General features: G+C 39.7%; 1 protein-coding gene across 1 annotated transcript; it reads left to right on the plus strand.

Moving 5' to 3' along the window:
* The first annotated feature begins 1020 nt into the window (after positions 1-1020).
* tmem41b (transmembrane protein 41B) lies at positions 1021-14815 on the plus strand. The gene is made up of 7 exons (XM_050046122.1): positions 1021-1228; positions 3997-4114; positions 6544-6672; positions 7462-7555; positions 9241-9345; positions 11015-11153; positions 11247-14815. Exons 1-7 carry the CDS (start codon positions 1132-1134, stop codon positions 11414-11416), a joined length of 852 nt encoding a protein of 283 aa, XP_049902079.1. The 5' UTR covers positions 1021-1131; the 3' UTR covers positions 11417-14815.
* The last annotated feature ends 5166 nt before the right edge of the window (positions 14816-19981 follow it).

Consider the following 19981-nt stretch of genomic DNA (forward strand, 5'->3'; position numbering starts at 1 on the left):
TTTAATATGTGCAAATATTAATATTTTGTTATGTGTTTTTAGTTTCACGGTGCTCGATGGATGAATAAAGTTTTTGCACCAGTCGAACTCTACGCTGTTTTATTGATGCCAAGGACTGCTACAAAGGTTGTGTCAGGGGAGTGCATATTTATTTTGTAACACTCGATGGTACTTGGACTGTACATAAACTGGGTTTAAATAGACTAGGGATGGCTGTATATTACTTGTAAATATATTTGGGAATTTGTTAAAAGATGAAATGAAATGCCACTTCTACCTACTACTTTTCAGACATTGTTATCTTTGTCTTGTTTGTTTTTATTATGTTTCTTTATTGTTATTTTGGTTAGAAATAAAGTCATTCATTCATTCATTATTAGTGTTATTGTTGTAGTCATATTGCATCATTAGGCTACATAAAGTGGAATTAATTTAAAGTAGTTACTGTCAGGCAGCTTAATCTGTAAATATGAATGGTATTTTTACATGATCCCCTTGTTTGTTTGTAAAGCAGTGATACAAAGTGAATAGGCTACCAGCTGATGCCGTATAAATGGAGCTGAGTTAAAGGTCCTTAGATCCTATTTTCATCCGCTATGGGAACATCTGAAACAGTGGAAACGGTTCTTAAATATCAGTCACTATTTCACCTATATCCATTGATGCATTTAAGGGCATCACAAATGATGTGGTGATAGAGACATGTTCTTGTTTTTCTTGAGAGGCCACCATGTTTGAATAGTTGTTGTTTCATTGTGGATTTTTGTATTATATTTTGTATTTTGTTGCATTTTAAATGTGTTTTGATTGGCTGCCAGGTCTCTATTGTAAAATATGTTCAATGTCAATGGGACCTCCTGGTTAAATAAAGGTTTAATAATTAAATAAATAAATTTAATGTACTAAGTTACAGAGTCAAAGCAGTAGGGCACATAAGGGTTAACGATGGTTCTCACTGTAGCCGCTGGGGGCGCTGTTGTGTGTGGAGCGCTGTTTGCTGCTGTGATGTGAAGGTAAAAGGTCAGCCTGTAACGTGTCAGCAGGCTGTCACCACACCGGTGTCACTCCACCCGTCGGCTGTTGCTGTTAACACATCGCTACCCCAGCTGACCTCAACGGTATCTCGGTAAAATGGCCAAAAAGCGGAGAGAAAGCCGAGAGAGCGACGGTTTGTCCCCGGCACAGGAGGAGGTGAAGGCGAACGTTGGTGCCTCAGTAGGACCGAAAGGTGGGTTCTGTCTTCCAGTCTGTGGTGGCTAATTGTTAACATGACAAAAGCAGAGGAAATGAAATACTTGTAGGTAGATTCAGATGGATTGAGCAATATCATGACTTGGCAGCGTCGTTTCTGCTTTGAGATCAATGCGGATTGAGGTAGAGGAGCTAAAGTTAGCCGTAAGCTGGTTGTTGTAACACAGCCAGCTAGCGAATAAAATTAGCCGACGGTTAACAGTTAGCTCAGTAACGCTAAAGCTAATCAGGAACATAAGTGTCGTGTTCAGGAAGCTAACATATACCCTTAACCCTGCTGCTGAGCGTTAATAGGGTAACGGATATGATTTAATTAACCTTACCCTGTGTGTTAAAACAAAGCAACATCTTTGTTATGTGCTAGGCTCACTGTTAGATTAACAAAGACTGTCCAAAGACCAGTAGTGGGGGAAGTCCTCAGATCATCTTCTCAGATACAAACAACAATACAGCACTGTTAAAATACTGATTTCCACTGAAAAATGTAAACGTGAAAGTACATACTATTGTTAGTTACACTAAAAGTATCAAAAATAAATGTACTCAGTGTTAAAAGCAGCCCCATTGATTGTTATACCATTATGTAGCCTATTAATAATTATTATTGCTGATGCAGTAATGTTCAGAAGTCATTGTTTTGCAAGACATAAGTAATTCTCAAGTCTTTGCACTCAAGTCCCAAGTCGTGACTGACAAATCCTTAAGTCCCACGTCCTAAACTTTGACTTTCAAGTCCTAAACAAGTCATAATGTGCTCACACCCAAATGTAATTACATTTTAACTACAGAGTAGTAATCTATTTGTTAGAAATGTTTTGTCTTTGTCATTTTTTATGTGCACGTTTTGTTTACTACAATGTTTTTTTGTTGACCACTGTGTAGTTCATTGGTATCATTTTGTCCAGCTCAGTAACTTGGCTTCAGTTCTTCACGGCTCTCTTCTGCACCTTGACTGGATGCTTTTGGATTAGTTCAGACAAAGTGGATCTGGGGAATTAATTAAGTGGTGATTGTGTGATTAAGTGTTGCCTTGAATAGCATTTCGGTACTTGATTCAGGAAATGAGGGGTAATAAATGTATTTGTGGCACGCTTTTTAATTAACACACTTTTTAATCCTTGGGGGAAGGTATCAAGTATTTCCAAGTTAAAGGCTCAAGTCCAAGTGAAGTCATTGGTGTTTAAGTTGAAAAGTCATCAAAATTGTGACTTGAGTCTGACTCAATTCTTACTCAGGTGTGCAACGATATACTGGTTTCAGGGTACACTGTAATATGAAAGTTGAGGGTTATCATGTGTTCGTTGCGACATCTACAATATTGAAAAGAAAAGGCAGCTGGAAGGAGAATCTCACCTTTTATTTTAGTTATTTTCAAAAGGGAGACTTTTTACACACACTTCCATTAAATAAAATGTTTCAGATATGTTTCAGAATTATAGTAAAAACCAAAAATAACTCTTCCATTTTCATTCCTTTAAGCATCATTATGGCTAGTAATAATAATAGTAGTAATAATTTTGTGATACTGTGACACTGTGAAACTGTATTATCTTCTGAGGTGGTTATCATACCATGACAAGCTGAGCAGGTAAAGAAAGGCTCGCATACTGCAGGGCTCCTCTTCAGTGCAATTTATTCACAGAGTAAAATGACGACGTTTCGAGCTACCGCTCTTCACAGCTTTCCACATTTTTGAGCTCAGCACCTGCACAATTTTGTTTCGTGGATGTGCGTGCTTTTTGCTGCTTTATCATACCATGACAATCTCATACTGTCGCAACCCTAAAGTCATGTGAGTCCACACCTCTGATAATATGTAAGATAGGCTACATTTTACTGTTGTAGCTGGTTGATGTGGAGCGAATTCCAACATTTTTATATACTGTTGCATAGTAAAATCTACAACAATGCACCACATTTTATGAATTAATTGCATGTCGTGTTTAAAAACTTAATTTGTAAAAAAAAAAATTACAGCTGTCAGATAAATGCAGTGGAGTAAAAAGTAGCATATTCCCCTTGGAGAGTTAGAGGAATAGAGGTATAAAGTAGCATGAAAAGGAAATGCTCAAGTAAAGAACTAGCACCTCAAAACTGTACTGCAGTTCAATACTTGAGCAAATGTTTTTAATTACATTAACCTGATTACTAAATTACATTACATCCAATTACACTGGATGACACACCTGCCAAAAGTGACTCAGGGTCATTCAGGGATGACAGGAAACATTGAAATTTTAAAATCCATTTTATTTAAGTACTTAAATGTACAGTTAAGCACATACATAGCTATTTAATAGAAGGATAAAATCACAAACAAAGCTGTTATGCGACAGATATAATTCTATTAATAATAAGCCAAATCCAAGACCTCCATCATCACCATCTTTTCACAAACATCCTATCACAGCCCATTTACAGCTGAATATTTATATACAGTTCACCGTGTGATATTAGGCTTAGTACTAACAGTATTCAACCCTACGGCGACTTGCCACCAGTCGAGGTCTGTCGACAGTTGTCCCTTTTTCCACAAAGTCTTTAATGAGAGCGTGATAAAACAGAACGGCTCAGAAACAGCAGGAGTTTGTCTCAAGGGGTAGACTCAGTTCCCTGTAGGGGCTTGAGCAAGTGATGCAAAACTTACAAGCAAATTACACAAGGCTCCCTGGTAACCAGTTTGTCTGTTTTTATAGTAACCTTGTTACTAATTTGCTAAATAATCTGTTCTCTCTCTCTACACAGATGTGCATCATGCTGAAGGGGGCTCAGCACGCATGTCTCTGCTGATTCTTGTGTCTATCTTCGCCTGCTCTGCCTCGGTCATGTATCTGGTCTACAGGAACTTTCCAGAGCTTCCTGAGTAAGTTACTTTGGGTGTAATTAAACTTGGTAAAATGTGGGTGGGGAGTGGGAATGGTGTTCATCCCTGGAAATTAACGCTTATTTTGTATACACAATACACAATAAATAATACTTGTAGTACTTATTTAGAATTTTAAAGGTCCAGTGTGTAAGGTTCAAGTGGCATCTAGCAGTGAGGTTGCAGTACTGAAACTTCTCCCATGTTCCAAGTTAGTAGGAGAACTACAGTAGCTGACGCAAAAACATGAATGGCCCTGTCAAGAGCCAGTGTTTGATTTGTCTGTTCTGAGCTACTGTAGAAAATACATGTCAGACTCCGTTAAAGAGGACCCACTCCATATGTAGATGTAAACGGTTCATTTTAATGCTGCTTTTCTACCAAAATTAGCATATATACGCAGGTTTAATAAACACAGAAAACCTGCTAAAAATAAGCTATAGACTCCTTTCCCATTGCCACTATTGTCTTTCAAACTCAGTGCAGACTAATTTGTAACAATATTTGAGTGCAGCTGGGGCGAACACGGAGGTATCTTGCTGTGGGCTGGCACTGCATCTTGGTAGTATAAAGGGGCTAAAATAAGCGCATTCACCCAGATATTGCATTTGATCACTGCAGATATGAGCCGATAAAAACCAATGACTACTGCAGAGTCATTTGACTTGGGTATGAAAGCCGATTGTAACCCATGACATACAAAAGCCAGATTTTAGTGGGTGTTGGTGTGTGTTTTTGTGCAGTGGGCTAAAGTTAACAAAAACACAAGGATTCTTATTTTCAGGTGATTATATACAAATGACAACATAGTTATGAATATTATATATGATTTCTTCCCATAGATGCCCCTGAATCCTACACACTGGAACTTTAATAGATACTATTGATTTTATGGCATTTTGAGGTGACATTTAAAATCTAAAACATATTTATAGCGGTCACAAGAAATTTGCACATAGTGCAGTGGATCTGGGGTTTGTTTGTTTCAGTATGAACTGTGGTAATGAAACAGTGACCTCTTATTTTCACTCTCATGATTACCAAAATGTATTCTGTGCTGCTGCTGCTGCCTATGGCTGCTGCCTCCCAAGTGGGGGGTTACATTACTTTTTATGTCATATTTAGTAGCAGCAAGGCTAGAAGAGTAAACTGACTGATGAATGATAATAATAGACCTATAGGAGTAAACAGTATTTTATAAATAGACAAGAAAGTTGATGCAGTGTGACACAGTTTGTGATTTGGTTATAGTTTTGTACTGAATGTAAAACTGTCATTGTTTTGTCGATGTTTCTAACTAGAGTAAAGTTAGTGGCTGGTTTAACACCCTTTGGTACTAGATACAGAAAGTATTCTTAACTTACAGGGCAAAACATTAGTGACAAAGTACTTTACCAAGAGACGTAACAGGAGAAGAAAAATAGGTAATATGTAGGATAAAATATGGCTGGGTAATATATTGATATTATGTCAATATAGTGATATGAGACTACATATCATCTTTGATTTTGGATATCATAATATTGTAATTGTGTCTCTTCCTGCTTTTAAAGGCTGCATTACAGTACAGTGATGCCATTTTCTGAATTTACTAGACTTTTCTAACTATTCTGTTAATGTGCCTTTACCCATGTAGTCATCATTTCCACATTACTGATGATTATTTGTCAAACATCTCATTATGTTAATATTTTGTGAAAGCACCAAAAGTCAACCCTACAATGTTGTCAACCCTACAGTATCGTAGCATCATTGATATTAAGGTATTTGGTCAAAAATATTGTGATATTTGATTTTCATTTCACCAGAAATTATCATACGATTTTGTTCTTATTTAGCTTTTCTGGAGATTTTAGAGAAAGTTTGTTGGAAAAGCTTAATCACCTTTTAGCTTTCAGCTTTGACCTTGGAATAAATGATGTCCTTCACTCTGAGGACCTGAGGCTTATGGTTGTAGGAGGGAACAGCCATCATTTTTAAAGTGCAGAAGGGCCTGGCTGTGTGTTTAATGCCTACCAGTAAAAAGTAAATGATTTAAGGGAATAGTAAAGTTAACAGATCACCTAAGAAAGAGCACTGGTGCAGTGCTTGATCTCCATAATGTTGCTGTGTGGAGCCTTGTGGCAGAGGTCAAGACTGGTCTGACTCAGGCTGGTGCAGACTGGCTGAGGAAGGAACCAAAGGAAACTGAGAGACAATAGTGGAGGGGTGACTTTTCCTTAGGTGTCTGAGGTGTCTGAGTTTGTCAGTATTTTTATGCCACAGAAGGTAAAACTGAGCTACTCATTTTGACATGATGCTTAAAATCCAAAAGTGGCTTTAGCATTTTGAGCAATCAGGCCTTGGTATATTGATTGTACTGTAATGAAAACCAACCAGAAATGTGCCACATATGTTTGACTGAATATTATCATTTAATTCTTTTTCAGTGACGAAATGGAGAAGATCAAGATCCCTAAAGACATGGATGATGCCAAAGCTTTGGGAACTGTGCTGTCCAAGTACAAAGACACATACTACTCCCAAGTGCTGGTGGCCTACTTTGCAACATATGTTTTGTATCCTTGGAGAGAACATATACACCTTTTGGAAAATATGTATCTTAACTTTGCTTGCTATTGAGAAGGTTTTTAGAACAGCCAAATTCAGGTCCTCAAAGACATTCTGGGTTGCATTGATAATTTGGTTAATTTCTTGTTTACTGGGGTCAGACCCCCAAAAGAGTTTATCTGCTTCAGGGTCCTAATTTTTGGATGTCATCTTGATGAAACACTTGCTGCAGCTTGATAAAGTCTCAACCAAAGTTCTTTTAAAGTGCGCCATGTTTGGGCTTATAAAACCTGTCGAGCAGCATGTCCTCCGTCTGAAATACTTCAGCATCAGATATAAATAATCTGTCGTTCTTTATGAGTGTCAAGGAATATAGGCTCTGTATCAGCTGAAACAACTCAAGACAATGACATTTCAGCTCCAAGCCATGTCTTCTGTATCTGAGAGCTGGCTGGGGTGTGTAGACAGTCCAACATTAAATGTTCAATATGTAATTTTCTGCCACCAGCGGTCTCTTAGTCAAAACGGTAACAAAAGACAGAGCAATATTGTCAGTGCAGTCATTTGATCCTGCTAAGGATTTCATCACTGTTCATCATCAGGAGGTTTTTTAGCCAGCGACAAAATTTCTTTATCAGACTCTTTACAGAAAAACACGCAGGCCAGAGTGCTACGAAGAGGAATATGCTTTTGATGTATTTATTTTTATTATTATTGCTTATGCATGTGATTTAACTTGTAGGCCTGAGTGATAACTGTATTTTTTGCAAAGTTGTTTACCTTGACACCCTTTTCAGCCTCCAGACATTTGCAATCCCTGGATCTATCTTCCTCAGCATCCTGTCTGGATATCTTTACCCCTTCCCCCTGGCTCTTTTCTTAGTCTGCTTGGTGAGTAAGGAAGGAGGGTATGAAATGTGTGACTGAAAACAAATGTTGTGCTGTATGATGAGCAACTGCGCACTGAAATAGTTTCCACAAGACACACGAGGCTATGTAAGGATTTAGATACGCATGATTGCTTTTGCACAATGGATCGTGCCTCTTAAAGATCAATTTGTAATAAAAATTTCAGTGAAGTCCTAATTGATCATTAAAATCTGACAGGCAGTGGAGCAGACGGCAGTGTGAAGAGCCTTAAACACTAAATAAGCATTGGCTGTGATTACATTTTTAAAGACTGTCTCAAGGGCCTTTACCATCTGTACAGCAAACGACACCGTCTGTCCTTAAACTCTCGATTGAGATATGGAAACTCTCCCCAAAAATGGAAGAAATCTCAGGTAGAGTAACAGAGACATGCAATAGATGTGTTGCATCGTAGTCAGTTGTGGCCACTGTTGCTTGGTGTCTTCTCTTCTGTAATGTTTTATTCCGGTGTGTTTTAATGTTAGTAAAAACAGGGTTAGTGCAGAACCAGTTTCTGGTCTTTGATTATGAGGGATGCTGATATGTGATGTTTTTGCTGCGACGTCCACGATGGGCAGCAGTTAATGTGTGTTAACATCAAGGCCTCCAGTGCTGTCTTTGAAGCCACTTGCTGTGTATTCAACACACCACTACCCTACTGCTACTAAAAGCTAAAATGACAAGTCATGAAGATGGTGGAAAACAAAGACAATAGTTGGATGCTTTCTTTTGGTGTGATTGGAACATATATTGTATGAAATAATGCCGGTAGCCACCGTGACGCCACCCATTGCTTTGTGGACTCCCGTTTTGAAGCCATTAGTTTGGCTGTCGTCATGTTCTTTTTTTTTTTTCTTTTTTTTTTGGAGTCAGAAGTGACCATATTTAGACGAGAGGGTGGAGCTGTGAAGGAGCGAGGGGTCGATCTGACTCATAGGCCATAGCGATGACTCACAGACAGCCTGTCGCTCCAGCAGCCATGGCCTTAATTATGCCTAACTTTAAGCCTCAATAACACTTGAACTGGTGAGTTATGTAGGTTTTCAATCAGTGAAGCCATAGCTTTACGCTCCAATCATCCCCTTTGTCTTAATCCACACCAAAAAAGTCCACCGGACCACTCAATAAAAGTTTAACTGTTTATTTCAAAATGTTACAGAGACAATCACATTTACAAATCCAAAATTATCCAGAAATAAGAAATAGGATGTCAAAAAACTGTGTGGCTCCCCTTTCCACTGCAATAAAGTCTCTCAAATCCAAAAAACTACTGGTGAGAGTGTTAAAAAAGGAGCAATTAAAGGTACGATACAACAATAAAAGTACCCTTATCTTGAAAGTTACAAATGTAAAACTGCATTTAGCCTCCTATAATTATATAAAAATTCACCCCCTGTACAGTTGTCAGTTTCTGCTGTAAAGTTGGGCATTTAATGTCTGGAACCAGCCTCAAGTGGTCATTTGAGGAACTGCAGTTTTTTGCACTTCCGTGTAGGCTTAATTTTTCAGCCCCACAGGTTGCCGCTTGATTTGGAAAGCCAGAATTTCTTAGTGGGCTCTTATGTTTTCTGTAAAAATTTCCAGAACATTACTAATCTTTAGGCAAGTTAGCGATATATGTGTCAAGTAATCCACGTTTCCCTTCTCTGTGTTTTATCTGTTGGCAGTGCTCTGGCCTTGGTGCTTCCTTCTGCTATATGCTCTCTTATCTGGTGGGCAGACCCGTGGTCTACAAATATCTAACAGAGAGAGCACAGAAATGGTCCCAGCAGGTAAGAGTCTTGACTAAAAATAAAATGTGGATAAAGGGTATATTTGTAAGAGCAATTTTTTTTATTAGAGATGCAGTCCAAAACAATGTCTCTGCAGTAAATCCTTGTTCAGTTTTATTCACACTATATGAACGCTGTTAATTCCGCTTTAAAGAGAAACTTCGGTATTTCTGAACTTGGACCCTATTTAATCATTTACAGTGTTTTTGTTAGGGACTCACACTTGAGCCACATTGCCTATATGAGCAGAGTGTGTGCATTGCAGAACCTCTTGAAATTAATTTTTTTGTGGCACCCATGTCAACAGATTAGAATAGCTACACTGCCCATGTGAATGGTGCTCAGGTACTCTGCAACTGCTGCCCAATTGGGAACATCTAGAGAACAGGAGTCTCGCCTTTTTCCCACATGATGCACGCGGTTTCAGCAAAAACAGACACTGAAAAAGGTCATTTGATGATCATACTGACATTATATAACCTTTCAGTAAAGTGTCAGTGTCTGTATCTGCCATACACATGAAAAATAATAAAAATTTCTATTTGACTCAACCTTTCCTGTTTCTGTTTCAAAATAAAGCCCTCTGAAGCTTTTTATTGTGATATATATTGCCATGACCGTGTTGTGGCTAGCAAGGCTCCGTACATGAGTGTAGTATCAGCTTTTAATTGTGGAAATTCAATAGTTACAGCAGCAGGCCGCTCTACAGCAGCAGTGCTGTCTGTATGAACCCCACACGTGCAAGTCACAGCAGTTCAGCGAGGTAATTAGGGTGTAATGTAGACAGTTTTCCAGTATTACAAGAGCTGCAGTGGTGAAACAGGCTGCAGTGTAATCCCTACAGGAAATTGTGCCAATTGTCAATTTACATCGACTAAAAATGCTTGGGTTTTTTTTTGCCTCTGACAGGCTCATATTATTTTAAGTGTCTTACAACAGAAATGACCCTACAGGGAAATTAAACCGTTTTCCTGACTATTCACTGGTATATTTGTTATTGCGGACAAGTTATGAAGAGACACGTCTGGTTCTGTAATCTCACGAGAAGTAATTTGTCGCAGGAAAAACAACGGAAAGGAGTTCTGGAAAGAGTTTGTTGTGTTGGAATACAGAACATGTAGCTTAGTGTTATCTAAAAAATGTTCAATGTCATGGCTGAATATTACGCAGGTTCTGACAATGGCCTTGGTTACACACACTAACAAACAAACCGGATCAGCCAAAGGAAAGGAAAAACATTGAATTTCACAGTAGGGTCCTTTCCATGATGTTATCAGACACTTTTTGAAGAACAGTCTGACCTTATCAGTGGCAGAAATAAGTGCTTTTAGTGATCGTACACCAGCAGTGCACAATTGCCCATGGGGATTATATTGCAGCCTGTTTTGTGGCTGCGGCTTTCTCAATACAGAAAATTGTTGTCTCCCTTTGTCACGAAAACACAGGAAAATAAGGTCCATGTTTAAAAATACCTATGTTTTCTTTCAGTGGGAATTTGTAGGGCGAAGTGGTTTTACCAAAAATAATACTGGTATTGTTAATTATTATAAAACAGAAATTGCTATAATGACAAAGGTACTGATACTAAAACTGACTGATAGACCGATAGGAATTACTGGTAATTTATTAGACTTACAAAACCTTCTGTTCGTGACTTTTTTGCCGGCAGGTTGACAAACATAGGGATCATTTAATTAATTACATCATCTTCCTGAGGATAACCCCCTTTCTTCCCAACTGGTTCATCAACATCACGTCGCCTGTCATCAATGTGCCTTTGGGGGTTTTCTTCATCGGTACCTTTCTCGGTAAGACCGTCTGTCCCATCTGAATGTCCATACCTCATTTTGGTGTTATTTGTTGTCAGTGGCTCACCTGCATTTAACCTGGCTAATTCACAGGAGTGGCGCCGCCATCCTTTGTAGCGATCAATGCCGGTACAACACTGTACAAACTGACCACAGCTGGTGAGGCCGTGTCCTGGAACTCTCTGGCTGTGCTCGGTGTACTCGCCGTGCTCTCGATCTTGCCCGTCTGCTTCCAGAAAAAGCTGCAGAAGAAACTCGAGTAGAACATTGAACACCTCGGCACCTCATCTGCTGGCTGATCCCAGCACCCCCTTACCCTCGGCTCAGGAACGTGCAGCTGTCACTCAAGTTGCTCTGCCTCAGTCTCATACACAGCTGCTGGTGGGAGAATCTCCGACCGCTGGCAGAATAAGCACTCATTGACCACAACATGCATGCAGTGGTGGGTTGTTCCTGATGTTAAGTGTAAACTGACCGCTGCTTGCACAAGATATTTGGGTTCTGTGAGTTACGTTGTTCATTGTGGCACATCTTGTAAATAAGAGAAATTGAGTTTTTGTTTTTATTTAAGTCTCTGCTCATTATTTTATGATTTTTGCCAGACATTAAAGGTCCAGTGTGTAGGATTCAGGGGGATGTATAGGCAGAAATTTAATATAAAATAATGCGTATGTTTTCTTAGTGTATAATCACCTGCAAATGAGAATGGTTGTGTTGTCATTACCTTGGAATGAGCTGTTTATATCTACATAAGGAGCAGGTCCTTGACTCCAGAGTTTGCCATGTTGCTCTGCTATGTTTTTTGCCCAGATTAGACAAACCAAACACTGGCTCTGGATAGGCCCATTGCATTCTTGCATCGGCCATAGTAGTTAGCAGCCCCTCTGTGACCAGCAGCATCGGAAAACCAGCATTTTCTTAATGTGAAACTGCTTTATTCAGTGTTTTTGTTAGTTTTAATCACCTGGTCCATTTGTTTTGGAGAGAAAGAGACCCATGCAAATAATTTGGCTCCTGGTAAAGACTTCCTGAACTATGAACAGACGGATTTCTAATCAGGATAAGTTTCAGCTGGTTGCAACTTGTGATCCTCACCACTAGATGCCACTAAATCCCCCTAAATCTTACACACTGGACCTTTAAAGGTGCTACTTGCAGGATGTTTGAGAAAAACTCATCATTCTGGGGAAGTTTTTCTCTTTTCTTGCTAAAAAAAAATATGCTAAAACCTGTCATCAGTATGTTGTTAAGACCATCGCTAACATGTTTGTTTTTTTAAATTATTGGAACATTTACTATTAAATTTGCTTTGGCAGCAGCTTATCAATTACCCTTTTTACACTGAGATCGTGCTATAGCTATATGGCTACAAAGATATATGCTACAGTCCCTTCTCTATGCCTCCTTTGCCTTTTTACACAGAACCAAACGGCAGCATTATGCCTCCTCAGCATGTGATTTTAGATAGCATGCCTGCATCGTGGAACTGAAAGAGGTGTGGCGGTGACGTTTAACACAACAGGGTCGGGCTCTCGTGTGACAAATAACGTGTGTCGACAGGGCTTTATAATAACCATTGACCGTCTCTGTTATATGGCTGATCTCATCTTCTCAATGAGGGTAATGTCATTGTTTTCCCAATTTGCTGACAATTACACCCGCTGTTCTTCTATGAGTTAGCCGCTAACTGCTATTAGCTACTTTTTAAATCTCTTGGTAGTGGGTCGCACACATAACACGTTGTCAAAATGTCACACACGTCTTGTCCATGGTCCTTTTTGGCACTGTAACTATCTCCCATGGCGGCTTAAAGGTGAGACAACTCTGTCCTCCCATTCTGCGATTGTACCATATATGCTGAATGGTGAGGGGGCATAACGGTGTTATATTCCCACCTTGAACAGGCAGTGTAAAAGGGGCTAATATCTTAATCCTGTTTGTAGCACCTTTAACTTCCACTCCCTTTTTTAAACTTTATTTTAACATGCTTGTGTCTAATGTCGCCCTAATGAAGTGAACCACCACAGCAATAACTCACACTACTGTTGAAAATGGATTTTAGTTTATAAAACGCCTGTTTTGATGCCAGGTGCTCGCCTTGGCAAACGTATACAATGTGATGAAAGAATGAAACTGTGGAGAAGACAAACTGTAATGACTGATCTTAGTAAGTGCTACTTTTGTTGGCATGTGAGTGAGTTCTTATGTTCTTCCTTGAAAGGTGCCTGGATCCACTGCCACACACATTTCACCCATTTCTGTTCATATTTGTAGCCACTGTAACTTGTAAAGACTAAGCTGATGTAATAATTACTCAAAAGACTTACAGGATTGCAGGATGCCGAACTCCACAATATTTGTATTTGTAACTAAGAAGTGAACATTGATCATGTCAACACAACTGATTTCTGTGTGGTAAGATGGATGCAACCCAGGAAAAGCCCAACAGAATCATCTTGGTTTGTAAATTAAAAAAAAAAAAAAAAGAGAGATGGGTTCTCCAGTTTTGCGTACGTTGGTGAAAATGTGTCTCCACTCCATCATATTGTTTGCTATGCCACTGTAAAAATGGAGAGTTTCATACCATGGATGATACACCAGTGCCCTCAATAAGACTGCCAATGGACCGAGGTATCCAGGCCTTACCTTGCTTTTTACTGCTTCCACTCTTCACCAGGAGAAATATATTATGATGCCTGATTCATGTTTTTAGTGTTCTTTGAATAGTTCTCACTAATTTTCATGTCCTGTGCTATAGAAGCTAAATTTTTATTTAGATGTTTTTATTTAATCGTTATTATTATTTGCTTGTGTACCATAGTAATTTATTTCTGCTGCTTAAAAACACTGGACGGTTGCGAGAGACAGTGATGCAGTGAATGTACATGTGGTTAACTTTTCTTAAATCTCTTAATATCAGATTTAAAGAGGCAGATGGTTTGGTGCATTTTCCACTTTTTCCTTTGATGTCTTATTATTCAGCAGATTTACTGTGTACCACTGTATGATTATTAACCTCTCTAATTCAGATTTGAAATGACCACAAAAGCATCAATTTATGTGAAACTTGGATTGTTTTACTATATTAGGATACTTGTGTCTTTGCATTTTCTACCTTGTGTAGCAGGATGCTTCCTCCTCCAAAGACTGTGGGGTTGTTTTTACGGTATATGATAGTACTGTATATGAGAGAGCTGCATTTGTACACCTAAGGTACAGCACCTGAGATGATGTCTTGGTAAATACATCTTCACTTAGGTGGTTGAATCAAGTGAATCAAATCAAGCTCCAAAAGTCTTATTTTTGTCTTAATATTTAAATGGAAGCTTGATAAACTTCCTGGGAGTTCTCCATGAAGCTAAAATTGCCAAGACATAATTTTTCCCCCTATGTGCTACAATATTTAGACCTAAACCTATTCTAAACGTCATGCTACAGATATACTCAAATTGAATACATTATTGCTTTATTGTCCTATTACCCTATCAAAGATGTAGTGAGATAACGTGTGTAACCCTCTGTTGACATTTCAAAAAGCAGTATTATTTTGTACTGAGCAGTGATGTATTGCAGTATGAAGTGTTTGCAGATTGCACATTTCTGTCCTATCTAATCATTTTTTAATATATTTATTGAATCATTAAAATTATCTTTACAGAATATGATTGAGTTTTGAGCGTTATCTGTAAAGAGCATGTTTGAGCACGCTGCAGCAGGGTACTGTCAAAAAGCATTATAGACTTTGGTGAAGGCAAAACTAAAAATTGATATATAAATAATGAATATGCAATTCTTGGGAGTCTTTCAAAGTTAGGGTTTTCCAGCAATTATGTGTTGAGCTTGTGAATAGACTGGGCTCTCTTTTGCTTTGTGGGACCACCAGAAGTGGTTGAAATACAAGTATGAAGTTTTTCTGTATGCCGACGCAGAAGTTGGCATTACACTGGTTCCCTCGTCAAAAGGCCTATCAGACTTATTCCATTGGATTTTGGATTATTGCCAAAAACACACTGTGGCAAACAAACGTCCATGATACATGTTTTGTTCAGCAAGATAATCTTCTCAAGTGAACACCACTTTCAAGATTATTGAAGCCTAAATGCAATTGCCAAAAGTAAAGAGCTAACGTTAGCCTATAAACAAACAACACTACAATGTACTGTCATTGTCTTTTTTAAGTCACATCAAAGCTTCAAAAATCCAGAGTGGGGTATTGACATATTTTATGTCAGTACAAATCATTAAAGTCTTTTAAGCTTGCGTTGACCACAGACCTTATTTCAGACATTGAATCAAAAACCCACTCAAAAAGCCCACTGAATTCAAGATGAGGGAACAGTGAGTGGTCAATTGCTAAGTCATTTCCAAGTTTTAGGACTCGTTCCTGGGACACTCTGTTTCAGTGTGTTTATTAAACCATGAAATAATGTTATACACTGTGCACATGGATGGATTTCTGAAAAGGCCTACTGGGCACAGACCCAGGGGCCCAAAGTGTCAGGAGTCCACAGGCCTTCACCTGCAAAACGTCACTCAAATCAAAACATACTGACCACAGAGAGGCATAAAAAGACCTCAAAGAGATACACAAAAAAATGTATAATGACTACAGTCAGATGCAAAACAACAACAAACAAACAAAGAAAAAAAAGAGTCAAAATCAACTCAAAGTCTGTGTGTCTTGCTCCTGTGTAAGAGAGGTGGTGGGGCCTTTTGCATGTCTCTGCCCAGGGGCCCATTGTTTCATAAACCGCCCATGACTGTACACTGTACATATCAAGTCTGACAGAGGGTGAGTGGAGGTTTGGTGCCACCAGGTGGTGATATTGTAACACCTGCTGAGCAGTGGCCTTTGAGGTTAAATACTGCATGTACCTTCAGTGATCATCTTTCACAAGCTGTACTTCTACATGATGTCTAATAGAGGACATTGTGTCCGCTACCTCTCAGCACCCAGTGATGTATAAGAAGTTCAGCAGGACACCAGTAAAGACATTTCATAAGACGTCTGGTACTGTGGCTGACTGATGCAGCACCTAAAACACATAATCATCCCAATTATGTGAAATGCATTTTCAGTGTATTAACAAGAGTGCTGAAAAACATTTCACTTATGAAAAAACACAGAAACTTCAAAGTTCAAAGAATGGGGTATTTACTGACATATTTTATGTCATAGAACAAAACATGTAAGTCCCTTTAGCTTGCATTGACCACAGACCTTATTTCAGGCATTCAACCAAATACCCATTCAAAAAGCCCAAGATGAGGGAACTGTGAGTGGTAAATTGCTAAGTCACTTCCAGGTTTCAGGACCCATTCCTGGGACACTCTATTTCAGTGCATTTATTAAACCATAAAATGTTTGTTTGGTTTTTCTTTTGCTCCTTTCGAAAATTTTGATCATATCACCACATGTGACGTTTCGGGCACTGGTCCTTCATCAGACATGAACAAAATAAGGAGACACACCTCTATATGTACAACCAATGGTGGTTGCCCAACAGATCATGTGATAACACATGTAGCTATACAGAAACACACTGCAAAACCAGAACAGAATTACACCACAGGAATACATTAACAAAAAAAAGAAATTTACAAAAAATATATCTTTACAAAAGGCTAGCAGTGCCTAGAGTATCACCTCGAATATCACATGACTGAAACATCAGGTAAAATAAATGTCCTAATGACATGCAAAATCAAGATGAAATAGTAGAAAATGTTTTTGTAATACATGTTTTTTTTTAATTGTGTAATGCAGTGATAACAGAGTAAGTGAAGACACGTGTAAAGACATATAAACAGTTAAGAAAGGAGATTACATAAAGTAAAAAAAAAAAAAGAAATACAATAAAAATACAAAACAACTAAGTACATCAGAACAAAATAAAACAGTATAAAATAAACAGGGAGTAGAGCACAGGCTGAAACTGATGGGCAAACAGGCAAAAACAAGTATATTGTAGCCAATGGTGAAGTGTAGGCTGGTTAGAGTGGTACCTGATAACCAGTCTCCGTCCTCTTGTGTGTTTTATTGGAAATGTTAGTTGTGTTATGTTACCTGGTAGTTTTGTTGGGACTGAGGGAAAGAAGCTGCTATAATGGTGAGCAAACCGCCACATCCAGGGGAAGAGGTGCTCAGGGCTTGAACAGCAATTAATAAGTAGCCTAATGATAGCTGGGATGGAAATTTGGTGGATGGGTTACCATGAAATAATATTATCATACACTGTACACATGGATGGATTACTGAACAGGCCCACTGCGTACAGACCCAGGGGCCCAAAGTGTCAGGAGCCCCCTGGCCTTCACCTGCAAAACATCACTCAAATTAACTATGTAGCAGAGGTGGTGGGGCCTTTTGCATGTCTCTGCCCAGGGGCCCATTGTTTCATAAACCGCCCATGACTGTACACTGTACATATCAAGTCTGACAGAGGGTGAGTGGAGGTTTGGTGCCACCAGGTGGTGATATTGTAACACCTGCTGAGCAGTGGCCTTTGAGGTTAAGTACTGCATGTACCTTCAGTGATGATCTTTCACAAGTTGTACTTCTACATGATGTCTAATGGAAAACATTGTGTCCGCAACCTCTCAGCACCCAGTGATGTATAAGAAGTTTAGCAGGACATCAGTGAAGACATTTCATAAGGCGTCTGGTACTATGGCTGACTGATGCAGCACCTAAAACACATAATCACCCCAATTATGTGAAATGCATTTTCAGTATATTAACAAGAGCGCCGAAAAACATTTCACTTATGAAAACATTTCACTTATGAAAAAACACTACCTTTGATGAAGGACAGAATTGTGTAAGACAGGGAAAGGCTGTTTTATTTGTGCTGTATTTCATTACAAGTAAAGTTCTATCTAGCAGAAACGTCAGACAGGTCGCACCACCGTGTTTAACTTTAAATCTTAAACGTTACAGTTACGGCTGAAAAATGACAACAGAAATAAACAAAGTTGCATATTTCACATACGTCCGCAATTCAAAACAATCGCAGCTGTCGCAGCTGACCCGGAAGTGTTAGCTAGATAATTTTTCAGTGACGACAGGCTTTAGAGTTTTCTGCACAAAACTTTACAAAACTTTTCTGCACAAAACAGAGGTGAAATACAACTGCAGGCAAACACAGTTTCGAGACACAAACGTACTCACACCGAATCTTGAGAAACGTTTTTAAAATGGAAACATCTGGCACAAAACAAAACAACACAGGTAGGGCAAACGCAATTGTCTTTACTGGCAGAACCTGGCGCAGAGGACCTGCTGCCCACATTGCACGGGTCAATAAACCACAGCCTGATGTGGCCCAGAGTAAACCACCGGTTTTAGCCCCCAAACAACCAAGGGCTGTGGCACCTGTGGAACCACATGTAGCTGTGGCGCAGCCAGCAGTGAGGCAGGACATACTGCCTCAGCCAGCAATGAGACAGAATATACTGCCTCAACCAGCAATGGGCCAAAACATACTGCCTCAGCTAGCAGCAGGGTATAACTTTCTGCCCCAGCAAGCAGCAGGGCAGAACTTTCTGCCCCTGCCAGCAGCAGTGAATTGGATACTGCACCAGCCAGCAGTGAATTGGTTACTGCACCAGGCAGCAATGACACATAACTTACTGCGCCAGACAGCACTTGCACACAACATAGTGCCTCAGCCAGCAGCAGAGCAGAACTTTCTGCACCAGCCAGTAGCAGAGAAGAAGGAAGAGCCCCAGCCAGTGAACCCCTGGCTGAAATCAACTGCGGCAGGAGATTGTCTCTGAGTCAACATCAGAGCAGGAGATTGTCTCTGAGCCAGCATCGGAGCAGGAGACTATCTCCCAGGAAATACTGGGGCAGGAGATCATGTCCCAGGAAACATTGTGGCAGGAGATCGTGTCCCAGGAAACATCAGGGGAGGAGATTGTGTGCCAGGCAACATCAGAGGAGGAGATCGTGTCCCAGGAAACATCGGGGCAGGAGACTGCGTCCCAGGAAACATCAGGGCAGGAGATTGCGTCCCAGGAAACATTGGGGAAGGAGATTGTGTCCCAGGAAACATCAGGGGAGGAGATTCTGTCCCAGCCAACATCGGGGCAGGAGACTGTCTCCCAGCCAGCATCAGGGCAGGAGATTGTGTCAAAACCAGAGCAGGAGACTGTCTCCCACAATTGTGGATCTCTTGGTTATGTGTATCAGTGCGACCTTGGTCCTCTAAGAAGAGCCATGACTGCCTTTCGGGGTGCATGAAGGCAAGTAAACTCTTTCCTCAACAACAGGGTAGCGTATCGCTGAACTCCATATTGGTACATGAATGGTCCTTGACTTCAGCATATCCATGGCCTGTTGGTCTTCCTTTGAGCATGTCACCTCCTTCTTGTTCCTGAAGGGTAGGATGTCTAGCTGCCACAGCCTTTCTACATTCTTGTAGAGGTCTGGAGTCCGAGTGATGAAGGAAGAAAAACCCAAACACTTTCATCTGCTTGTTGTGGTAGAATACTGGCAGGCCCTTGAAGTACCCAACCAGAGTACAGGACCAACAGAGGTGATGAGGTGAGGGTGATTGGACCCTATCAGGATCATCGGCTTCAACCGGCTGAAAGCCTTGAGGGCAAGTCCATGAAGATGGCAGTATCTCTTCTTGAGAAGTTCTGTGGGGCAGGATTGTTCGGTTAAAGGGCCAGTGTGTAATATTTGGCATGGTTTATTGTCAATCTGAATCTGAATCTGAATCTTCTACCCATTAATATGTTTATACAAGTGTATAATCGCTATAAAATAAAATTTGTTTGGTTTTCGTAGCCTTATAATTATGCTTTTACATATATATATA

The sequence above is a fragment of the Epinephelus moara genome, chromosome 1 (assembly GCF_006386435.1).
Source record: "Epinephelus moara isolate mb chromosome 1, YSFRI_EMoa_1.0, whole genome shotgun sequence".
Lineage (NCBI taxonomy): Eukaryota > Metazoa > Chordata > Actinopteri > Perciformes > Serranidae > Epinephelus > Epinephelus moara.